The following is a 20,726-nucleotide window of genomic DNA, read 5'->3' as shown; positions in this document are numbered from 1 at the left end:
TACTACTAGCTTATTACATTTTCCTTCATGTGCATTTACTGCTAATGTTTGTCCAGCCGAAATTTTAAACATCTTGGGAAGGGATTTCATCTTTCAAAGCATATATACTGGATGACATTGCACAAGGCAATTTCTTCCTCCCTTAAACTGAAGCAAGCTGTCCAAGATCATCCTTAGAATACAAACGTACATCTAAGCTCAACTCCATTTTTTTAATGTCCAGCAAACACACTAGAAAATGCTTCTCCTTAGAGCAATACAATCAATTAGTTACATTTATCAGAGGGACTGATGAAATGAGTATCAAATGCCACGCTTTTAATTTGCCCTGATACAAAGGCATGCTTGCCTTTGGATATGCACTGGATAACTAGGTACTCACACTCCATAAAATAGGGGCCAGGTTCAATTCGCCATACAATTTGTCCTTTTTGCGTGCCAGTCACTCCCCGATTCTTGGAATCCCAAAAATTGGCTGGAGAGTTCTCATCTGAAAAAGGAAAGAAAAAAAAATACTTTGTCAAGTAGTATTTATAGTAGTAGTTTTCTTGGTTTTCTGTTTCAAGAGGCCTAGAAACAAATAATGACTTGTATTATTAAAAAAAAAAAACAACAAAAAAAACCCCAAACACAACAACACAGAAACCAAACTAACTGGCAAAAGATAAATGGCTTCTCTTTTACAGTTGATACTTAGATCAATTTATGCAGAGTGAGCAGACTGACACACAGCCAAAGCAAATATATGGTTTCCTGTAAGACGTGACCTGCCAAGATAAAGTATTAAATTCCAAAACTTCCCTAACTCAACAGAGATGCTATTGGGAACATATAGCTGATTGAAACTTCACCACGGAGCTACCAAACTGTTTTATGGAGCAATCCTGCTCTGTGATGTAAAAATTCAGCATTCATTTCCTAGCTAGGAAGTACGGAATTGCAACGAGAGATATCAAGACTTCAGTTTTTACTACATTCCTGTGTTTTAGAAACCGGCGAGAATATTTTTATACATACACCAAATATTCAACACTTTCAGTTTCCTGACAGGTACAGTATTATTCCCTATCAGTGAAGTCAAGTTAGTTAGAGGCTCAAAGCACAGAACTGTCACTTAGCAAGCCAAAGATACACACAAGAGATTCAGCAAAATACATTCAAACGAGAAGGGAGAAGCAAACAGTGTCTGCAGATCAGCTTAGCAGTATCGGTACCCTCCCCTCTTGAACTAAGCCATTTGTCCTCGCAGTAACAAACACAGGTCTTGGGGTCTGTTTTTTATTTACCAGCCTGTATTCAGGCATCCGGAACACTAAGAATGAAAGAAAACCACAGTGAGAAGCTGCCTGAAAGGGCACAAAGGTTAGTTATGATGACACAGAGGAAGCTGACATAAATCCAACGTAACTCTTTTGTAAAGGAAGTTCTTTGGCAGTATGCATTATAACGTTTTACAAGTGCATGTAGACAGCTGTTTATTAATTAGACAGTTATATCTGTGACCTCAAATACAACATCCTAATTCTTTCCAGCGGTACTTCATATCCCTTAGTTTTAAATGAAAAAAAAAAAAAAAAAAAAAGGAAAAATATCCTGGTTTATTACATACATTACATACATTTCATTACAGTGTGTTCTACAATCTTAAAAAGACTTGACGAAGAACTCAGTCTACTCTGGGGTTTTTTTGAAGCTCCCACCCATCCAAGCATGCTTTCTTTGTACTTCAGTAAGAACTCCCACATAAATAAGATTACAGAATTGTCACCTACATTTAACAACCTTTATTTTAGTGCTATTTCTGAAAGAATAACACCACAGCTTTGTTAATTTTATCTTAAAAATAAAAGCTTACAGTAAAGCTTCTCTTTCTCTTTTTCCTTCTGACTGCTCATCTCAGCGCATGCACAGGAGCTCTTACTGAATCACAGCTAGCGCAGCCTGTACATCCATGGCTCACCGAGCCGGCAGGCCAGGCAGCACCAGGCACACCATCACAGCTTAGCAGTGAGCTCCGCACCCCCTCTGCAACAGGGAAGAGCTTTGGAGAGTCAAGAGGTGGCCGTGGCAAGCTGCTGAGATTTTTTATGCCTCCAGGCGTAGGTGACTTTGAGAATTTTTAGAAAGCTGTGATCCCCAACATCATGATGAGTCCAGAACAGTTTTATAATTATCTTAGCGACGATGACAAGGGACTTGGGGTTTCTCCTAATGCCTCAAGCATGTAATAACCTCAGGCTTAACTTTTCGTGTGGAATCAACATGATAGTACAGAATCTGCACACACCATCAAGGCAGGCACACAGGCAGTAAAAGCTTAAAACATGCATGCTTTTTCTTCATTACAGCAAAAAACTTTCAAAGGTAAACAAATCTGTGTCTTACCCATGCATTTCAGTTTTTTCAAAGCTATATAAAGAGGAACCCAAGGTACAGCCTGTAAATCATCCTATGGGTTTTAAAAAAAATAAATCTCTTGTGTGTGGTTTGCAATGACACTCTAACTGAAACAATACACTGTTCACTTATTTATTTATCCCACTATCACCTTCCACAGGCAGGACTCTGGGAAGCCATGAGATACAGCTTAACTTCCAGCAAATCTACACGAGCGCCTATTTTGGTCCACCATACAAACTTGATTATCCAAACCTTCGCTACTGAAAGCGAGCAGATTCTTTAAAAATCCCAGTTACCCGAAACACAGATAGCTTTAAATTTTTCAGTGTTCTCATTATGTCTAGGTAAATAAGGATGTACTGTATGACAAAAAAACCCCAAAAAAACCAAAACACCTCCCCTCACATGCTCTAGTTCTTCTGAATTTCTGCATTTAATTGGCTGGGGAAGAGTCTATTCATAATGCTAAGCAGAAGGACAATATTTGGTATATTATAAACATAAACATGATTTTATTTATTTTTATTTTGTTCAGCAAATCAAGGAACGCTGAAGCAATGAAATATGCCTTTAACAGTGAGATTTCCAGCACTGAGGCACAAGAAATTGTTCTTTGTTTTTTAAAATCAGTAACCAAGTGAAGTCAATGGTAATTTTTACAGACACTAGTGTGCCTCAGTAAAGGTCCTACATTAATTTGAGTTTTAAATTCTGAGCTGATAGTTCCAAGAAAGCAGAACATTTTCTTACACCTTATTTAATAAAATCCAATGTTTAGAGAAAATGCCTGGATTTTCAGCCCTTTCACGAAGGAATAGTCTCCTCTGCAGCAATGAACACTAAATCATCAATACTCTGCCCACAGGCACGCTGCCATTGCAACAGAAGGTGGTAGAGACAGAGGAATGAAAAATGCTGACAGACCACTGCCTGTCAGCAATCGACTCAAATTACAGAATTTATTTTGGACAGCTTTGATTTTCTTCTGAAACAGATTTTTCCCCCTAATTTTATGATGTTATTCACATAGGGGGAAAGAAAACATTACTAATGCATATGGAAAAATAACTTCAAACCTCAGTAGTACATTGAGTTTTAAACAAAGAAACTGCACAGAAAAAAAAAAAAATCAAACAGCATGAAAACATTAAAGTACATAATATTGCCAAAACTTACTTATCAACATTGCAATAAAAAACTAACTTAAACAGTGACAGTCTCAGTAATATTGAGCTGTGCAGAAAAAAAAAAAAGTGTGAGCACAAAAAGCAGTGTCAAAATTACCACCTCATCTCTCGTCTTCCCCAAAACTTAGATATGTACATGTGTACATACACACAGATATATATAGATAGATATATAGATATATTTTCCATAGGGAACTTCAATTCTAAGACATTCTAGTCCCCTTTTAGCACATAATTGTTGCTGTTTGTGAAACTGGCAGCTGTTCCAGAATCTGGGCCAAAGAGTAGATATAAATATCCCTTCCCACAACATAAAATATGCAACGAAAGACTGTCTTACTACGTTGGTATCTTGTCCAGTGAGTCTACACTTCTGAAAGACATTAAACAATGCAAGACGCTCAGTATCGTTCTATCTTCAATAACTCTTAGACACAAACTATTACAGAAAGTAACGTACTCCTCAGTTACAACTGCTGTACAAATCAGCATATGTGAGATGTTCTACAACAAAAAGTTGTAAAACAAAGAGTAATAATAAACATAGTGTGTGGAAGTTGATACTGACTAGCGCTCCTTGACATCTAAAGCAGAAGTGCTCTGAGTAACAATATTTTCTTTATTTAAGTGCTAAGTAGTCAGCCAGAGCTGGTATTACGAACTGAACTCATTTTTTTTTTCCACTTTCAGGCTTCACCCTCATTACAACACCCTTTAAGGTATGTTAGATACCAGTGGCATCTGTAACACCCACAGCCCGTGCTTTCCATGTCAGCATTGTAGTTCTCCACCTGTGCCCGCAGCTCTGCCCTGACGTGACAGCGAACGGGACGCAGCTCCCTCTGGCATGTGTCAATTTGGTACGGCTATCTTCTGTGAAAAGCAATATATAAGTACTGGATAAACTGATGAACAGTGCAATGAAAGAAGGTATCACTTTCACAAAATTAAGTTTTCATGATAAAATTATGCCCCTAAGAGGCACAAGAAGCTCCAGTATGCCCATGCCTTTTCTGCACTGGGAGCCCAGAACTGGACACAGCACTTGGATGTATGCCACCAGTGCGGAGCAGCGGGGAAGGACCATGTCCCTCAGCCTGCTGGCTAAGGCTCTGCCTAAGGCAGCCTGGGATGCCAGCAGGGGACCTGGGCACGCTGTTTGCTCTCGTTCAACTTGCTGTCTGCCAGGACCTCCAAAGATGATTTCCAGACAGTCAACCCTCAGCCTGTCCTGGTGTCAGGGGCTATTTCTCCCCAGCAGCAGGACTTGGCACTTCCCTTTGCACTTGGTGACATTCCTGTTTTCCCATTTCTCCAGCTTATCTGAATGTCAGCACAACCATCTGGTTCATCAGCTGCTACTCCCAGTTTTGCATAAAGATGTTACTGGAGTGTTGAAAGCCTTGCGAAGCTAGTACCTGACATCAGGGGGTCAGGAGGCTTCTGTGGAGTCCATGTTGTGTTCTTTGTCTCTCATTGCTTTTGCTATTTCCGTTTTAGGAAAAAGGTTAAACTACCTGAAGTCCATCACCTTACAGAGTCATCTCTCATAGCTTAAATCAACAAACAAACAAACAAGATACAGCCTTTTATAAGGCACTTAAAAACAAAGAACTGCTACCAATCAATATCTGAAACAAGCCGCATAGCCCCAGTACACAGACTGACCGTATGCAAACCAACGTTCATCTTCTGGTCCCCATTTCTGCAGTCAGTAGTGTTACGTGATAAAAGGTTTGTCTTCATGAATGCAAAGGAATTTTATTCTCCAAATACCAAAACATTATAGAAGTCACAAACTCCTAGTCTGGAAACATCACAGATTATTTACTGCATGGGAAAAAATTTGGAAGTTCTCTACAGCAATCTAAGAGCTTCAAAGTTTTGCATACCGATCTCTTTGCTGTAACACATTTATAAAGATGCTTGTATGCAGAGCTCAGAGAGAAGGTGATGCTTAACAGATTCCCAGTGTCACTGAATGGTTTTCATTATACAAAATTTTAGAATTTTAATCTTTTGCTACCATACGTGGGTATTCTAACTCACAGCTCCTCAAAAAATCTGTGCACTTTAGCTCACAAAAAATCAGTCATGTTGGTAACACCATTGTATCCCTGCTTAATTCTGTTATCCTCATTTGAGATTTACACTCCAGTCTCCGGGTTTTTTCCCATCCCTTTCTGGAAGATATTCTATGCAAAAATCTTTTGAAGCGCTTATATAGTTTATTCTTAATTTAAAATTTTAAATTAAGTTCAGATTGTCAAAATGCTGACTTCCTTAAGCATTTTAGGTAAATTTTAATAGATTGTTGGGCACTGAAGATGATGCAAGTGATGCATCCCATTATTAAGAGGGGTGTTTGTACTCAGCCTGGGGAAGCTGATAAAGCACCGATCCAAATGTTATTTCTCATCAGGTGTTCTCTTACAGTATGTATCAGAGCAGCCGGAAGGCTGGTAGATAGCAAGGCTACATATAGTTTTGTCTCAAGCTGAGATCCATGGATCTGCCATGAGTTTCTCTCATAAGTATACAGTTGGGAATGGTCATTATCTATTTACTGTGTCATTTCACTCAGTCTTTAAAAGTAACAGGTTTGTAGTTATTGGCATCAGAGGATATTCTGAACTTAATTTAGAGCCAACCATCAGAAGATGTCTAGCATGGCATTTCCAATGTAAAACAGAAACCTGATTTACATGCATTTTACTGCATGACTTCCAAAGCCTCGGTCCCAGTGCCAGTAAGTGCTCTTGAGCCCAGACATCCAGGCAGTAAAACAGACTGTCACCAAAACGTAAAACTAGTAAGAACAGTCCAAAGGGTATGTACTTACAAACTTTTTTAGTTGCTCAAAACCCACAGTAACACTAAATTTTGTGCAGTATTTTCACTTCGGTAACCTCTGATAATTTTAATTCTAGAAATACTAAAAAAAAAAAAAAACCACAAACCAATCCGTGGGTAATCATTAAAGAAGTAGCACAACATTTACTGAACTAATGAACTAAATTGATTCCTCCCTTATATCCAAAATATGTTTAAAAGCAACTGAAAATTGCATCAGGACATATTTAAAGGAGAAGACAAATTTTATCACCTGAGGCCTCGCTCCTTTTCTGGAAAGCCAGTACATAAATTAACAATATCAAGGCAGAGTTTCCATTGCAAGTATTCATTATAATAAATCACATTATGTCAATCCATTTAAGAGACAATACATATCAGTTACCACCATACGAGCAAGTATTAACCCACTATGTGCAGCTTATGTTCTGTGATTTTCAGAATTCCCCATCTCAGTCTGAACAGGTTTTGCAGGCTTTCTGGTAGAAGCAAAACATTTCTCACAGAAGACAGCACTAGCGTATGCAGTACACTGCTGAAATTAAAGACCAACACTTAGTTGCACCTTCTAGCCTTACCTGGCCATTCCAAAGGATGCCTGTGGATCCTAAACTGCATTCCTCCATCTGAGCCCAGTTAACAAACTGAAGAATAAAAAAAGTTAACATTTGACAGGACGGGTCCTGAAAATACCATTCCTGTTCCCAATCACAAACCGTATTTCCTACAAAAGTTGCCTTCTGGACCCAGCCTGTGCAGCCCAAGTTCGGAGGCTTTAGCTCTGTGTTAGCACCGTTGCGTAATCTCAGCTCCACGAGGCGTGCCTGTCCTCTCCCTTCCTCTTGTCATTTGAAGGAAAGGGTTTTAGAAGGATGTTCTCAAACTCCCCGACAGTTCCTAGCAGTTACACACAACTGTCTGCCTCTTCTCCTTTAATCAAGGGTTTATCTAGGTTCAAACAGCCTGTGTTAAAACATATGAAGTATTACGTCCTTCAAGCTCAGCTATTTGCAGCCACTCCCCTCCGAAGGGTGCAGGATGCCGAAGCCCCATCCTCCCTCGACTTCCTTCCTCGCCTTGTCCATGGGAGGATTCCCAAGCACGGCCACAGCCCCACAGCGTGGGGCGGGCTGATGGAAACAGGAGGACCGTTAAATCCTAGAAATGACGGCAAGGCAGCCACAGCAACAAGCACAGCGGGAGCTCACTGGAAGTGCTGGCTTTTGTTTACTCGGTATTTTGTTCTCCCGCATGACTTCCCCACAAATCCGGTTATTTTAGAGAAAACAAGACTGCTCGATGACATTTGGCTGGGATGAAGCTGCCTTTAACCCAGGGTGACTCTGCACTGGGTGCTCCTGAGCAGGCAGATAAGCAGGTGGCAGAGAGCTGCTATTACCACCTCTCTTTTTTCAGATTGGTAAATGCCACCCCAGAGCTGGGGCTTGGACAAGGCTCCATTTTGCCAGGTGCTCCGACTGCTCACCAGCCTCAACCAGGAGGATGCTGGCAGCTGACCTACAACTCCTTCAGCTTACAGCAAGGACCCAAACTATGCCAAAGCAGCCCCAGCACCACATGAACAAAAAAGGGTACTTAAAAGTATCTTTGCAATGCGGTCCATGGTCTGCAGATCCGATCCCTGTACATGAAATTGTATGCTTGTGGAGCACTAGGTTCAAGCTCTCAAAGCAAATCTTGGTTTTCCTAGTCATAATCAGGTAACAACAACAAAAAAAAGGGGGGGAGGGGGAAATAACAACTCTCACAGGAATATTTAATCATACACAGATTGCAGGCTTGCCAAAAAAAATGCTTCCAGTCATGGTAATTAAGATGGACTCTTCACTAATGGAAGTACTAAATGCCACTGCACTATTTTATGTTTGCATGAGCACCTACAGGAATTGTATTTTCAAAGGACAGGAGGACAAAGAATGCCAGATCTGGACTACTGTAAGAGAAATTTAAAACACTAACGTGTACTAAATGGCTAGAAACCATTCTCCCTTGAATGCCAACAGAACAACCCCCCAACAAGCTTGAGAAGAACAAAATTCTTGGACAGTCTTAACAGCTGCCGAAGCAGCTACAAGATCCTACTACATGCTATCACAGATCTCTCTACCCTTCATAACACTCTGGAAAACTTGGATGGTAATGAACATACAAGACAAATCTTCAGCTGAGAAAAGCAAGGGCAGAAAAGTAAGAGGCAGAGAAAAGTACAACAGGTGCTCTTAACAGCCTCACATGGGAGAGAAGGGGCTGTTGGGGCTCTTCTTGAAGGTGATGGTGCACTGCCAGAGGCTGCAGGGTGATGCTCTGAAGTCCAACCTAGACACAAGTATTGGCCTTCTGATGATAAAGTCCAGCTATATTAGCAGTGAAGGATTGTCACCATCTATATTCAGGTATTTAATATCAAGACCCAGGGTCAATAAAGCAGGAAGGTGTTTGTTCCCCACTGCACAACAGCAATTTGTTCCTTGCACAACCAAAATTAGGCTTCACATATCTTCTCTTACTACCTCTGTGCTGTGGGCAAGAAGAGGAAAGACTCCACTCACATTGCCTCGGGTGCCTTCTGTGACACCCTACATACCACATTTATTATGTTGACGTTTACTGTACTCTATTACTTTACAAAGCAGAAGCAATTATTGTTCTACTTGTGACTGACGGGATGGTCAGGAATAAGCTGTATTTCTCTAACCCTTCACTCCCACTTCAGCTGCAAAAGCAGAAAAAAGGTAGAAGCCATACCATACATCCCATCAAAACACTAAACAATGAAAGCTTTTTGCTATTGAAGCTTAAATTAATGGAATGGCAATATCCTATCACAGCCTTTATTCTGACACTGGCCACAACACGGACTATTTCCTTCTTTTTCAGGAATTATACATTTTTTTCCTTCTATAAGTACCCTTACACTTCAATGTGGGGTTCAGAGCATCGCAATGTGTCCTCACACAATGTGATATTTCAAAGCACAGCAGCAGCTCAAAGGATTAGTTAATGAATACGGGACACGAAGATATTGCAAAAAATACCAGTAATTTTTTCAGACATATTACACAGTACAATGGCAGGAATAAAGTGGAATTCCACTTCTCTGTATTCCAAGTAAAGACATCATTGAAATTCAAAGCATTCAAAGACAAAAATAAATCCTTTCACCCATCTCACTGGCGAAAATTCAAAAGCTTAACAATAGGAAGGAAATGACCTCAAGCTTAACCTCTTTCCTGAAAATCTTATTAATCCTCCTCCATAAAATGACGTGCATTTCATTCCCATCTACACTTCAGGTTTCACACACACACCAGCCCCACAGCACAAGCACTCAGCACAGCATGGGTCACCGACCAGCTGACCAGGCTCATCTGGAAGCCAAATCCTACACAACACTTGGGTGTTCCTGTAAAAGACTGGATACAATGAGAAAAGCATAACGTTAAGACAAAAAGTTAAACTAGAGAATAACACCGAATGAACTCTGACTTTCCTTAGACATAAAGGCCATTAGATACCTGATCATATTGTGGAAAAGTCCGTGTCTTTGCAAAATGCTAATAAATCACCTACCACGTAGTTCACGGAGGTCCAGCTGGCTGTATGAGAGGGTAAACACAGTGTGGCGGCTGCTTCCCTGTCCTCCTGAAGGAAGCATCACGCAGCTGAGGCAAGAGCTGCACCACCTCTCACGTCAACTCACAATCGCCTCAAGCTGCTGATGGTTCTGGGCAAGGACGTCTGCAGGAGACTGAGACAACCTGCTCCCCAGGGGGAAAGCCAAAAGCAGTGGCCACCAGGCAGGAAATATTTTGGAAAGTCAGATTTAGGCCACCAACGGCTACTGAAGTTGGGCTACACTTCTAATCTAACATACTAGACTAACTCAGTGGACCACATTGTAAGATGAGTATAACAAATGCAAGCAATATACTGAGAAAAAGGGGAGCCTGTCTCTCTCCTGTAGCATCAACCTTGACACTTTCAGAAGTAGGTGTTGGGTTTGTTTTGTTGGTTTTTTTTTAAGTGCTTCGCTGTGTCTCACACCTTGTTAAAACTCTGATACCAACCCATCCTCACAACCATTATCCCTTCCCAATAGTTCCTTGCCATATCTCCAAACACAACCCAACACACCCACAACCTTGTAGCTTAAAGGTGATTTTCTTCTGCTTTTAATGGTAGCAAGTCAAAGAAAAACAAAAAAACCCTCTCTGTGTCCAAGTATCCTAAAGGCCTGTTACCCCGGGACAGGACTGTTCAGCAAATGCAGAAACATAAGCAATTTTCCTAATTAACTGTAAAAGGTCATCCTTGGAGTAAGTACTGTCACAGCTAAATTAAAAGAAAAAGAAAAAGCTGCAGCTAAGCTTTTCTGTGTCATATTTTTTTTAATCTGCCAGTCCAAGTTTATTGTGGAAATGTTTTTCATCATTTTCCTTCTCGACCGCAACCTTATATGGTGTCAGATAAGCACTTGTTTGCTGGCAGTGCATGAACTGCTGAGCTCGCCCGAGCCGCACGCAGAAGAGGATTGCAGCTTCCCAAGAATAAAGGGCAGGCACTTGATCTGCCACCACGTTCCCATCACAAGGCTCTGCCAGAAAAGCTAGGAAATAGAACAAAGTATTCCTGCTGTGGAAGGCATGATACCAGCAAAGCCGTGCTTTTGTCAACATAGCCTACCCTGCCCCTGGAGAAATTCTGCTGGTAAATAAACATGACCAACAAAAACACAATTTTGCTGGCGCAGCTGCACTTACAGAGAAGGCTTTCTGTGGTGTGGCTGTCTTGGTACAGATCATATGTAACCTCACAGCCAGCAGAAAAAGTCAGGGGTCACTTACTTTGTGGCCTTCACGCTGTGGGTTTGCTGGTTTTTGTTTTTTGTTGTTGGTTTTTTGGTTGGGTTTTTTTTTTTTTTTTTTTTTATGGAGCAGCAGCATCTGGTCATTTATGCAGATACCCAATGCAGAAAGTCCCAGAGAGACAGGGAGTTTTGCTTTGTGTTTGGTTTTCTTCTGGTCAAATATCTGTCTGAAGTGGAAATGGTGGAAATCACTGCAGGGAGGGCCAGATAGTTACAGCAGCCCTGTCGAGTCCACCACTGGGGTCAGCAACCCCACTCCTATCCCTCTTTCACAGCCCCAAAATACACTTGGCACAATTACTCCCCTGCAGTAAGATCGTTACTGTAATTCAGTCTGCCGCTGCTCTCTGACAATGGTACACATTTTCTTTTCCTGAGAACTGGAGTATTCAGGCGCTGAGTGGCTACAGCAGGAAAACAGATGAAATGATGTAAAGATCTCTTCTGGGTTTAATTTCAGTAAAATTTAGGCTCATTTGAGAACCATTACTACGCTAACCCTAAGCACACTTTATTCCGCAAGTAATTCTCCAGTAACGGACCGACCCTTTAAAAAGTAGTTTTTCATGTGGAACTGCCAGCTAACACAACTGCCACAACTGAGAGGCTTTAAAACGGAGTCAAGATGACTGTGTGCTGGGTTGGGTTTTTTTGTGTGTTTGCAAATCTAAAAATAAAACACCATTTTGCTTCACTACGAAACATACATCTGCCCTTTAAACATCATACACATCACCGAAATGCACATGTGTAAAAAGCACAACAGGCTAGAAGACATTTTTAACACATACACATTATTTTAAATCTGTATTTTGAAACTGTTGCAAGTTAATATAACTTATAATTACTAAATAAAATATAATTTAGAAAATCATATAATCATATGATTAATAAATAATATATGGTTATAAGAATAAATTATAATTATGAATTTTTAAAATCAGATACCAGCAAACAAGTAGTTGGCAATCATCCACCAAAACCTACGGAAACATTAGGCTTGAGGACTCACCTTTTTCTCCAGATTATATTTTGCAATATAAATCACGTTGGCTACCCATGAAGCAGATCTACTACCAGCATATTTTGCTGTTACCAATCTGTAGGCTTGCACAGAAAGTTTCATTCCTTCCTTTTTGTCCATCTTTTTGCTTCCTTTTTCCTATTTCCTCCAGCCACTGATAAAGCAGAAGCAACTACCCCACTTCATACAGGACTTACAGTAGTACTGGTACATTATTATCAGAAATCCTGTCAGTGGTAAAATGGGTACCCTAAGAAGTATTTAAGGCAAGTATTAAGCCCGTTACTACCTGTATAATAAACTAGAAAACTTCACGCCCTAATTAACAGGAGCCATCCCAGTCCCATTTATCAGCAGCCATCCTATTTCCCACACCCTACAACTTAATAATGATACGCAAGTACTTTCAAAATTCACAGAAATTTTGCAAACACTTTTTGACAAGTATTGTGCTTATTTCCTTTTTACATCCTCTGGTCCTAAAACAGAGATGATGATATATTTTAAGAAACTGTAATTTATTAACAAGTTTTTCAGGTTAATAAGTTTATCATGTCAAAGACCTCACCTGAGAGATGATCCTCAAAACCACTCGAAAGCCAGACTAGTTACTGATCACAGTAATCAGAAAGAGTTTTTTAAAAAACATTTTAACTCACTCAAGTGACACAAATTCCTCCCTTTCTGCAATTAATCTTTGAAAAAGCTGACCTGAACTCACCATTTTCCATTCATATTCTAACAGACATATTACTGGCAGAAGTGTTTACAGTTTAGCAAGTGTTAGAGAATAATCACACAGAACAAAGGATGAGCTCAGTCACTTCAGATCACATCTTGACTGACAAGACCTTCCAGGCACTGCAGAGAGACAAACACCAACCGACCATAAGCAGCTACACCTGAAAAGTAACTTCACCATCTTTACTCATCAAAACAAGGGACCCCATCAAGCACAAAACCAGTGTCATTCAGCAAGAACTTGCACTTCTAATCCTCAATTCACGTCACAACTTTCAGTGAAAGAGCTGCAGGCCCAAACAGATTCATTAAGTATATATAATAATTCTGGATAAATTCTGGAAAAAATCTTTAATTGTACATCTGCAAATTGCAAGCAGACAAAAAGGCTAAGTTCAGTAAATACATTTATTTTCTAGAACTGAACAAATAATATGCAACTCAGAAGAAAGTGCAAGAGATGAAAAGGTATGTATTTCTTCTTAAATCCCCGGAAGGGCACAAAGTATCCTAATGAGCTGGAATCTCATTTGTGGGGAGCTCTCAGGTGTGTAAGGGGAAGGAGGCGCTCCCCTGCCAGATGGCTTGTTCTGCTGATGGTAACAGGGAAGGAGCATAACCACGAGAACAACTGCAGTGTTTTAACTGCACACACGCACATACCCTCCACTAGTTATGGCAAGTGGCTTTTTGTACCGGTGAGAGTTTCAGCCAGAATCACTGAAGGTTTTCCATAAGATTTTTATTTTTAAAAAAAAAGATAAAAATTAATTCATCATTAGCAAGGGTGTAAAACTCAAAGCACAGAAACTTCTGAGCCACAGAGTCAGCATCACCCAAAGAGCCGACCCAGTCTTTGCACACAATCCATCAGCTGCGTTTATAGCCAACTAGTTGGGTGACTTTATTTTGCTTTTGATACTGAAGTTCCACCTTCAGGTTTCCAAAGCTCTGTTTTCTTTCCGGGAATGAACCGGCAAGGAGCTAAGTCAGTGCCAGGCACGCTCCCCAAGGGTCCTGTGGAGGTTCCTCTAACTGCTCAATCACTCCTGCATTTTCAGCCCTTATTTCACTTGGTGTTTATTTAGCCTTCCCCTCCCACAGTGTATGAAAGTGTATTTATTGCTAGGGACAAAGGGCTAAAACAAGAAGCTCTATACACAGTATATCCATGGAATAGATAAAATGGCCAGAAAAAGCTTTCCTACATACAGCGGCTGACATCTAGGGATCCAGGAGGTTAGTTTGCCTTTTGCCTTCTTAAATGGTTGATGGTTTGAACCCTGGAACTATTCCAATGGCACAAATGTCCCTGGATTTCCAACCATGTTGCATCGGCATCCCTAACACTAGGTGAGAACAACTGATTCATCACTGAAAATGCCTCCAGATTCTTCAGCTTCGCTTCTGATTGCACTTAATTATTGCTTGCAGTTTCTGATGTCTGAGCAATACTCTTCTTAATCCTCTCCAGCCTTCTGACAGTCACAGTATCAGCTAGCATTTCATTCTCAGTGTTCGAGTCCACTCCCATGTCCAAAACTGAAACATTTCTAAAAATTTTCTTTTCCTTGCCAGTTCCAAGTGATTACTCACTGCCTTTTAGAAATCCTTCTAGTTTCTGAAAGTTGTCAATAAAATATGTCTCTGCAGCACACATCTCTTAAGGATCTTGTGGGATTTAATATTCCCTTAGCAGCTGTTATTTTTTAAGTTTATCTTCAATATTATGAGCTGTTTAACCAGGAATGCAAGCTAGTCTATTGTTGTCATCAGATAGTAATAGCTTTCTTAGGGATTTTATTAGAAAGTGAGAGAGCTTGCTGGTTTGGAATATAGAAAAATATTTATATTTAAACAATACGCTTTTTTCATATTTCAACTTTTCAGTGATCGAAACCAAATGCAAAACCCACTAACACGAAGAGGAAACAGCCCAAGAACACGGGTTCTAACCAAGGCAGAAACGGGCCTCAATGCTTCCCTCCCGTGCCCCTATTGAAGACTGAGCCCATTAACTGTGATATTGTGGATACCTCTGCATAAGAAACTTCTCCTTTCCCTTCTACAAACAACACAACCTCTAGCTTAAGTAAACAGTAACATCTTCCTATTTTATTTATATACATGTATGTTTGCTAAGGCATCCAAATGGCTGATAAGTAATGCTGTGAAAAAAACTACAGATAGAGAAGAATAGCTCAGCATACAGACAGCACATCCATGCAGGCAGCGCGCTAAGGCAGGCTGTTAAAGGAATACGCTGAATCACTATCCTTCACTACCTTTGTCACCATTACCGCTTACCTTCCTGGCCAGCTACACTTCCCATCTCCCCTTCTGTGCCTCAATGATGGCAAGATCTAATGGCAAATTCCTCATCTTGGAGGTTTTTCCATTGCTGAAAAGCTCTTTCAGGGTCTTTACAGTCTCTTTTCCTGAAATGAGTTTATTCCATAAACTTTGTCCTAAACTGGCAAGAAAGTAGACCTAAACATTACGATAATTAAAGAGTTATAATAAGGCCATTGCTATTATTTGACTTCAAATGTGCTGCGATGCTTTACCATTGTGAGAAGTAGTACTCCTAGCTCTGACCAGATTCCTCCTTTTACCTACCTCCTGCTTTTCATGTAAGGATTCAGGATGCACTATAGATTTGATATGGCTATTAATAATTAGCAGAAAGAATACATTATATAGGATAATCTGATGTCATTATGAAGCCCAGCAAAGCCACAAGAAGTGAAACATCATCTCTAAGCATTTATGGCTTACTAGTATTGCATCTGATATATTTTAAACACTCCCAAAGACATGCAACATTCCTTTACTGGTAGATGACAACAGCCAGCACTACTCAATATGGTAGCGTATATCCAAGAAGCAGGAAAGTAATATGCAAAAAACCCCACAAACCAACGAAGAAGAAACCTATGGCTTTCAAAGTATATAAGCATGCTTTCTTAAACAACAGCAACAAAAACCCCTGCTCATATTGGTTATATTACATCTAACTATGCACAATTTTATACATCTAGCTCCGATCCTGAAAGCCTTAATGCGATTTGTGAGCCGAGTCCTTCGGGCATAATTTTCAGCTAAGCTGTGGTTTCTGCAATTTTTGTATGATTTTATATTGTGTGTCATTGATTACTTACAAACACAGACCATCCCATTTTGGAATCTGGCACTAGCATGCTGACACTGCAGAATTTAACAGCACAATTAAGGAAACACTGTAGACATCAGGAGAAGGCTTTTTTGGACGAGCATACGACTGAAGTCTGACCCAGTTCACTTTTCAGAAGCACCATCGTGTTTTTTTCAGTCCTTTCTACCAAACAATATAGCGTGGTCATACATTGTATCAATATTCAGGCAGACACAGGATAACCCAGAAATAGTTCAGGCACGCAACACATTCTAAATTTGCACACACACTTTCAAAGATGCTATTTTTGCAAGGTATACAGGACAGGAAATCTAATTTGTTCACTTCTGTTTCAGTGTCTGCATTCTTGTACTGTCCCTGACCTGATTCAGGTTCCCATGGACAGCAGCCTGGGGCTTATTTACTTGAGAGAAACTCACAAGCTTTTGTTGGTTCTTCACTGAGGAGACCAAACCCATTTTGTCACAATGTGGTGACATGTTTGGCAGGGTGGGCTGTAGCCACCTACTTCTGCTGATTTTCTCGACCACCTGCTGGATTACCATCCCCTATGCCTCAGCCCAGAGCTGCAAGCAGGTATGCACACTGACCCGCACGTCAATCTTGTTCTTTATTGCATTCCTGCCAAATACATTACAATCAATAATTCCTTCAGATTCTACTAATGCAGTACTTCTGGTTTTGTTTGGTTTTCATAAACGATTACTATTCTGTCCTATTGCTTGCCCTTGCTAAGAGGAATGCGGCACCCACTCCCTCCTCATGCAGTCACAGAGCCCCAGCCTTGCTACCTCCACAAGAACTAGGAAAGATAAAATTAAAAATTAAGACCACGATGAAGTAGTCTGATTGTTTCACCGGGAAAGCCGAGACGGTTGGAAATATTTATATGGATTTGGGAAGAAACTGTAACAGATATACCACATGATACTATTTTGTAACTATTCCAAAAGCAGAGCAGGGAAGAAGCCATCCTAATCCTAAATCCAACATTGTGAACTGGGATAGCTTGGCAACTGCACGTAATTATTTTTTTGGAGTTTTTGGTTGGTTGGTTCTACATTCCCCTTCACATTTCACCCTCTTCAGAGTAACTAAGAAACACCTGTGCTCCTCCTTCAGCAAAGACTTCAGCTGCCTTCACGGCATGACAAACCCACTATGGACCTCACAGCTGCAACTCCTAATGCATACTGCTACTTCACTCTTAAAGGTCATATTAAAAAAGCATAAAAAACAAAGTTACAAACTACCCTGGCCAACACTTACGCTCCAATAGGAGCAACATAGCAAGTCAGTTGTTCATGACTGCAAGCCATGGACAAACACTGACAACAACTGGAAAATCAGAGGCAGAGACCTGCACCATCCTTCCAACTCCCTCCTTTTGCACGGTGGGGTGCAGAGGGAGCAAAATTTAGATAGAACATTGCAGTTGGACTTTTATTTCGCATCTGCATTTATCCAAGACTCATTGATTTGAGACACCTGACATACCAGCAGGGTCAACTCCTTTGCAGTTACTCTGCACTTTCTTCTTTCCATTGTGATTTGCGTGTATTCAGATTTTTCTGGAGTGCCCAAAAAGCCAACAGTGTCTGTAATCTGTGTGGAGATGTGGTATCGATTGCTTGCATCAGGGACTTTCTGTAACACACTAAAACAGGGCAAGCTGGCTAATTACTGCCACATCCAAGTTCAGAGTTCAGATCCAGATGTCAAACTTCTTAAAAATTCAGAATCATCTGGTTTAATTTTAGTTTGGCTCACCAGAGAGAAAATCCCAAATCACGGTATTTGATGCTGACTTCCTCATCTCTGTCCCTGGGTTGCTGCGCGGTTCTTGGGAAGCGAAGAAAATCCTGAAACGTTGCCTACCTCCTGTATAAGGCATGTTACTAAAATGGTGTTGTCTTACTTATTTTTAAACTACGTAGGATTCCAGGCAGTTGCCTGCACAGTGACTCGGCAAAGCCCCATGCAGAGAAGCTCCTGCTGGGCCTCTTGCAGCCCTGAAGGGAGGGAGGCCAGGCCATGGGCCTTTCACAGAATCAGAGAACCATTCAGGTTGGAAAAGACCTTTAAGATCATCAGGTTCAACTGTTAACCCAGCACTACCCAGCCCACTGCTAAACCATGTCCACGTGGGTTTCATGCACCTGCAGGACAGCATCAGAAAAGGCTCCTGAAATCAGAATGCAAATTGTTCGTGAATAATGAAATAAGAAGCAAAGCACACTGCCTATGCAGCCTTCAGATTTCAGGATGCTATTTTAAGAAAAATTGGTAGTCCTCAACTTGGCATCTTTACATTATTTCTCTTAACCTACACTCAACTTCAGTGACATCCTTAATTTGGCATTAGAGATTCTGCCTGTCACTTCCCAACCTGCACCTCTCTCATGCTGGTACCTGGGAGCTTGAAAACATGCCCTACATTTCTAGTAGCAAAGTTCAGGTGCTCTTCTGGGATATTTTCTCCCACATATTTTCAGAACATGTAGTCTATTAAATAGATTTTTCAGATAATTTCTGTAAATTAGTATACTATCAAGGGCATCTGTGAATTTGAACACAGCATCCCCTATCCAGTAAGCAGTTTATTTCAGGAGATTGACTCATTTCCTTAAAGCTTTTTCAGCTATCTGTTGTGACTGAAAAAAATTCAGAAAATTTAGAAGTACTCAAGGAAATGAGCCAACACATCCTGGAAGAAATTCATCCAATACACACACACCAAGATAAGTCAGTCTAAGATTTCTAAAGAAATGAGCTGGAGGAAGTTCTAGAAGAACCTGAAATATTTTCTGTGAAACACAATGTTTATTTCACATCATCATAACTCTCCTTAAACCCACTTTAAAAGCAACATACTATGCCTAATCAGGAAGATGAGATGGTTTTAGTTAGGTTTTTTTTCCCCTGCAGAGACAAAAATCCTTCCCTGAAATAGTTTAGTTAATCTTGCCAATATTTGAATTAAAAATATTGCTGCCATTATGCCTCATCAGAACTTCATTTCAGATCCCTAGTGCTTACACCCTGGGGCTGTAGGGTCCACGGTCGAACTATACATACCAAGATGAAGCCTTTTCAGTGAGATGCATAATGCACCACAGAACCACCTCGCCACAGAGCTCTGGGGACGCTGGCTACCTGGAGTCGTCACCCAGGAAACAAGGAAACAAGAATTTCCCACCTTCAAGCAATGTAATCAAGTGCACTGCCTTGTAAAAGCTCAAGTCTTTGAAAATAAAAGCAAAGAACCCAAAACTTTTTCAGAACCTTTCCAAGAACCAGTCATCCCCAGGGTTTCATGTTTCTGAATATCTGAAATCATGACAGGAAGAAATTAAAAATCCTTTGCCAAACAATGAAGATTTCATGAAATAGTAGTTATTATAAATGGCTTTTGTCTGTCTCTGGATTCTCACATACTTGTGAAGCACAAAGAGTGTGACTCCAGTATTCTGAGTATTCTCAGTCACTAAAAGTGAAAAAAGGCAATTTTTCATTAAAACTTTTCTGAGCCATCATCTGTTAGACATGAATTTACCAGCATGACAACGCTGAACAGATGCCTGTGGCTAGACGTTTACCAAATGACGGCGTATGTCCATGTGCTGGACTGGCAAAGGTGCTAAGCATCTTCTGTCACTTGGGAGGCTCACTCCCTACACATGGCTTTGGGAAATGCAGCATGGTCCAGCCAGGTACTGAATCTTCCAGAGCAGGTCAGCATCATCAGCCAGTTCCAAGAGGCAATCTCATCAATGCCATCCCACTCTTGGAGAAATGATCAGCTCTGGGCTCTCACGATGGAGGGAAACCGCACCCTGAGTTTGCAGCACAAAGTCACTCTTCACACAAACACAAGCAAGACAATAAAATTGCTGTGCCGCCTCCTCTTTTTCTGCATTACTCTTGACAGCCTTTACAGTTGGGATCAGTATCTATTCAGTCTTTCCACCTGATTGCCTTGGGCTTCATTTCTCTACTTGATGGTTTCTCTCTGTTGAAATATCTCTTGATTCCTGTATGTAATTTGTCATCTTTACTGGTCTGGCAAACAAAAGAGGTTTCTAATCCTTAGTATGCCCCTTTGCAATCCACCAACTGCTTCATCATATGCAGGTGCTTAACAGGCCAGTCCCAGAAATATTTCATTGTTTTAAAGCTTTTATCTCATACAGAAAAGCTGAGATCCAACTGCTCTTCCAGTGAGGTAGTGTCACATTGCAGCTAATGGGTACCACCACGGGACGGGCAGCCAGCCGTGGAGCAGCAGCCTCACACTGCCTCCCACCATGCTCCAGCTAAGAGCTGCACGTTAAGTCAGATCAGCTTTTTACCCAAAGGAAAACTATAACCAAAATAGATGCGACCCAAAAGTACACTTAAAGTCGGTAGATTTTTCTGGAAGAAGATAGGTTTTTTACAGCAAGGCAGCTTCACCTT

At 40.7% G+C, this 20,726-nt stretch overlaps 1 protein-coding gene across 1 annotated transcript in view; it reads right to left on the bottom strand.

The window, feature by feature from the left end:
* The window catches only part of HECW2 (HECT, C2 and WW domain containing E3 ubiquitin protein ligase 2), a 176,348-nt gene that overhangs the window by 90,380 nt on the left and 65,242 nt on the right, over nucleotides 1-20,726 (bottom strand). Inside the window, exon 3 of the mRNA XM_056350145.1 lies at nucleotides 383-490. Within this exon, the coding sequence (XP_056206120.1) occupies nucleotides 383-490 (108 nt within the window). The remainder of the gene's footprint in view (nucleotides 1-382; nucleotides 491-20,726) is intronic.

Source organism: Falco biarmicus, chromosome 8 (assembly GCF_023638135.1).
Source record: "Falco biarmicus isolate bFalBia1 chromosome 8, bFalBia1.pri, whole genome shotgun sequence".
NCBI lineage: Eukaryota > Metazoa > Chordata > Aves > Falconiformes > Falconidae > Falco > Falco biarmicus.
Note: the sequence above shows the minus strand (reverse complement) of the source record. Positions and strands in the feature narration are given on the sequence as shown.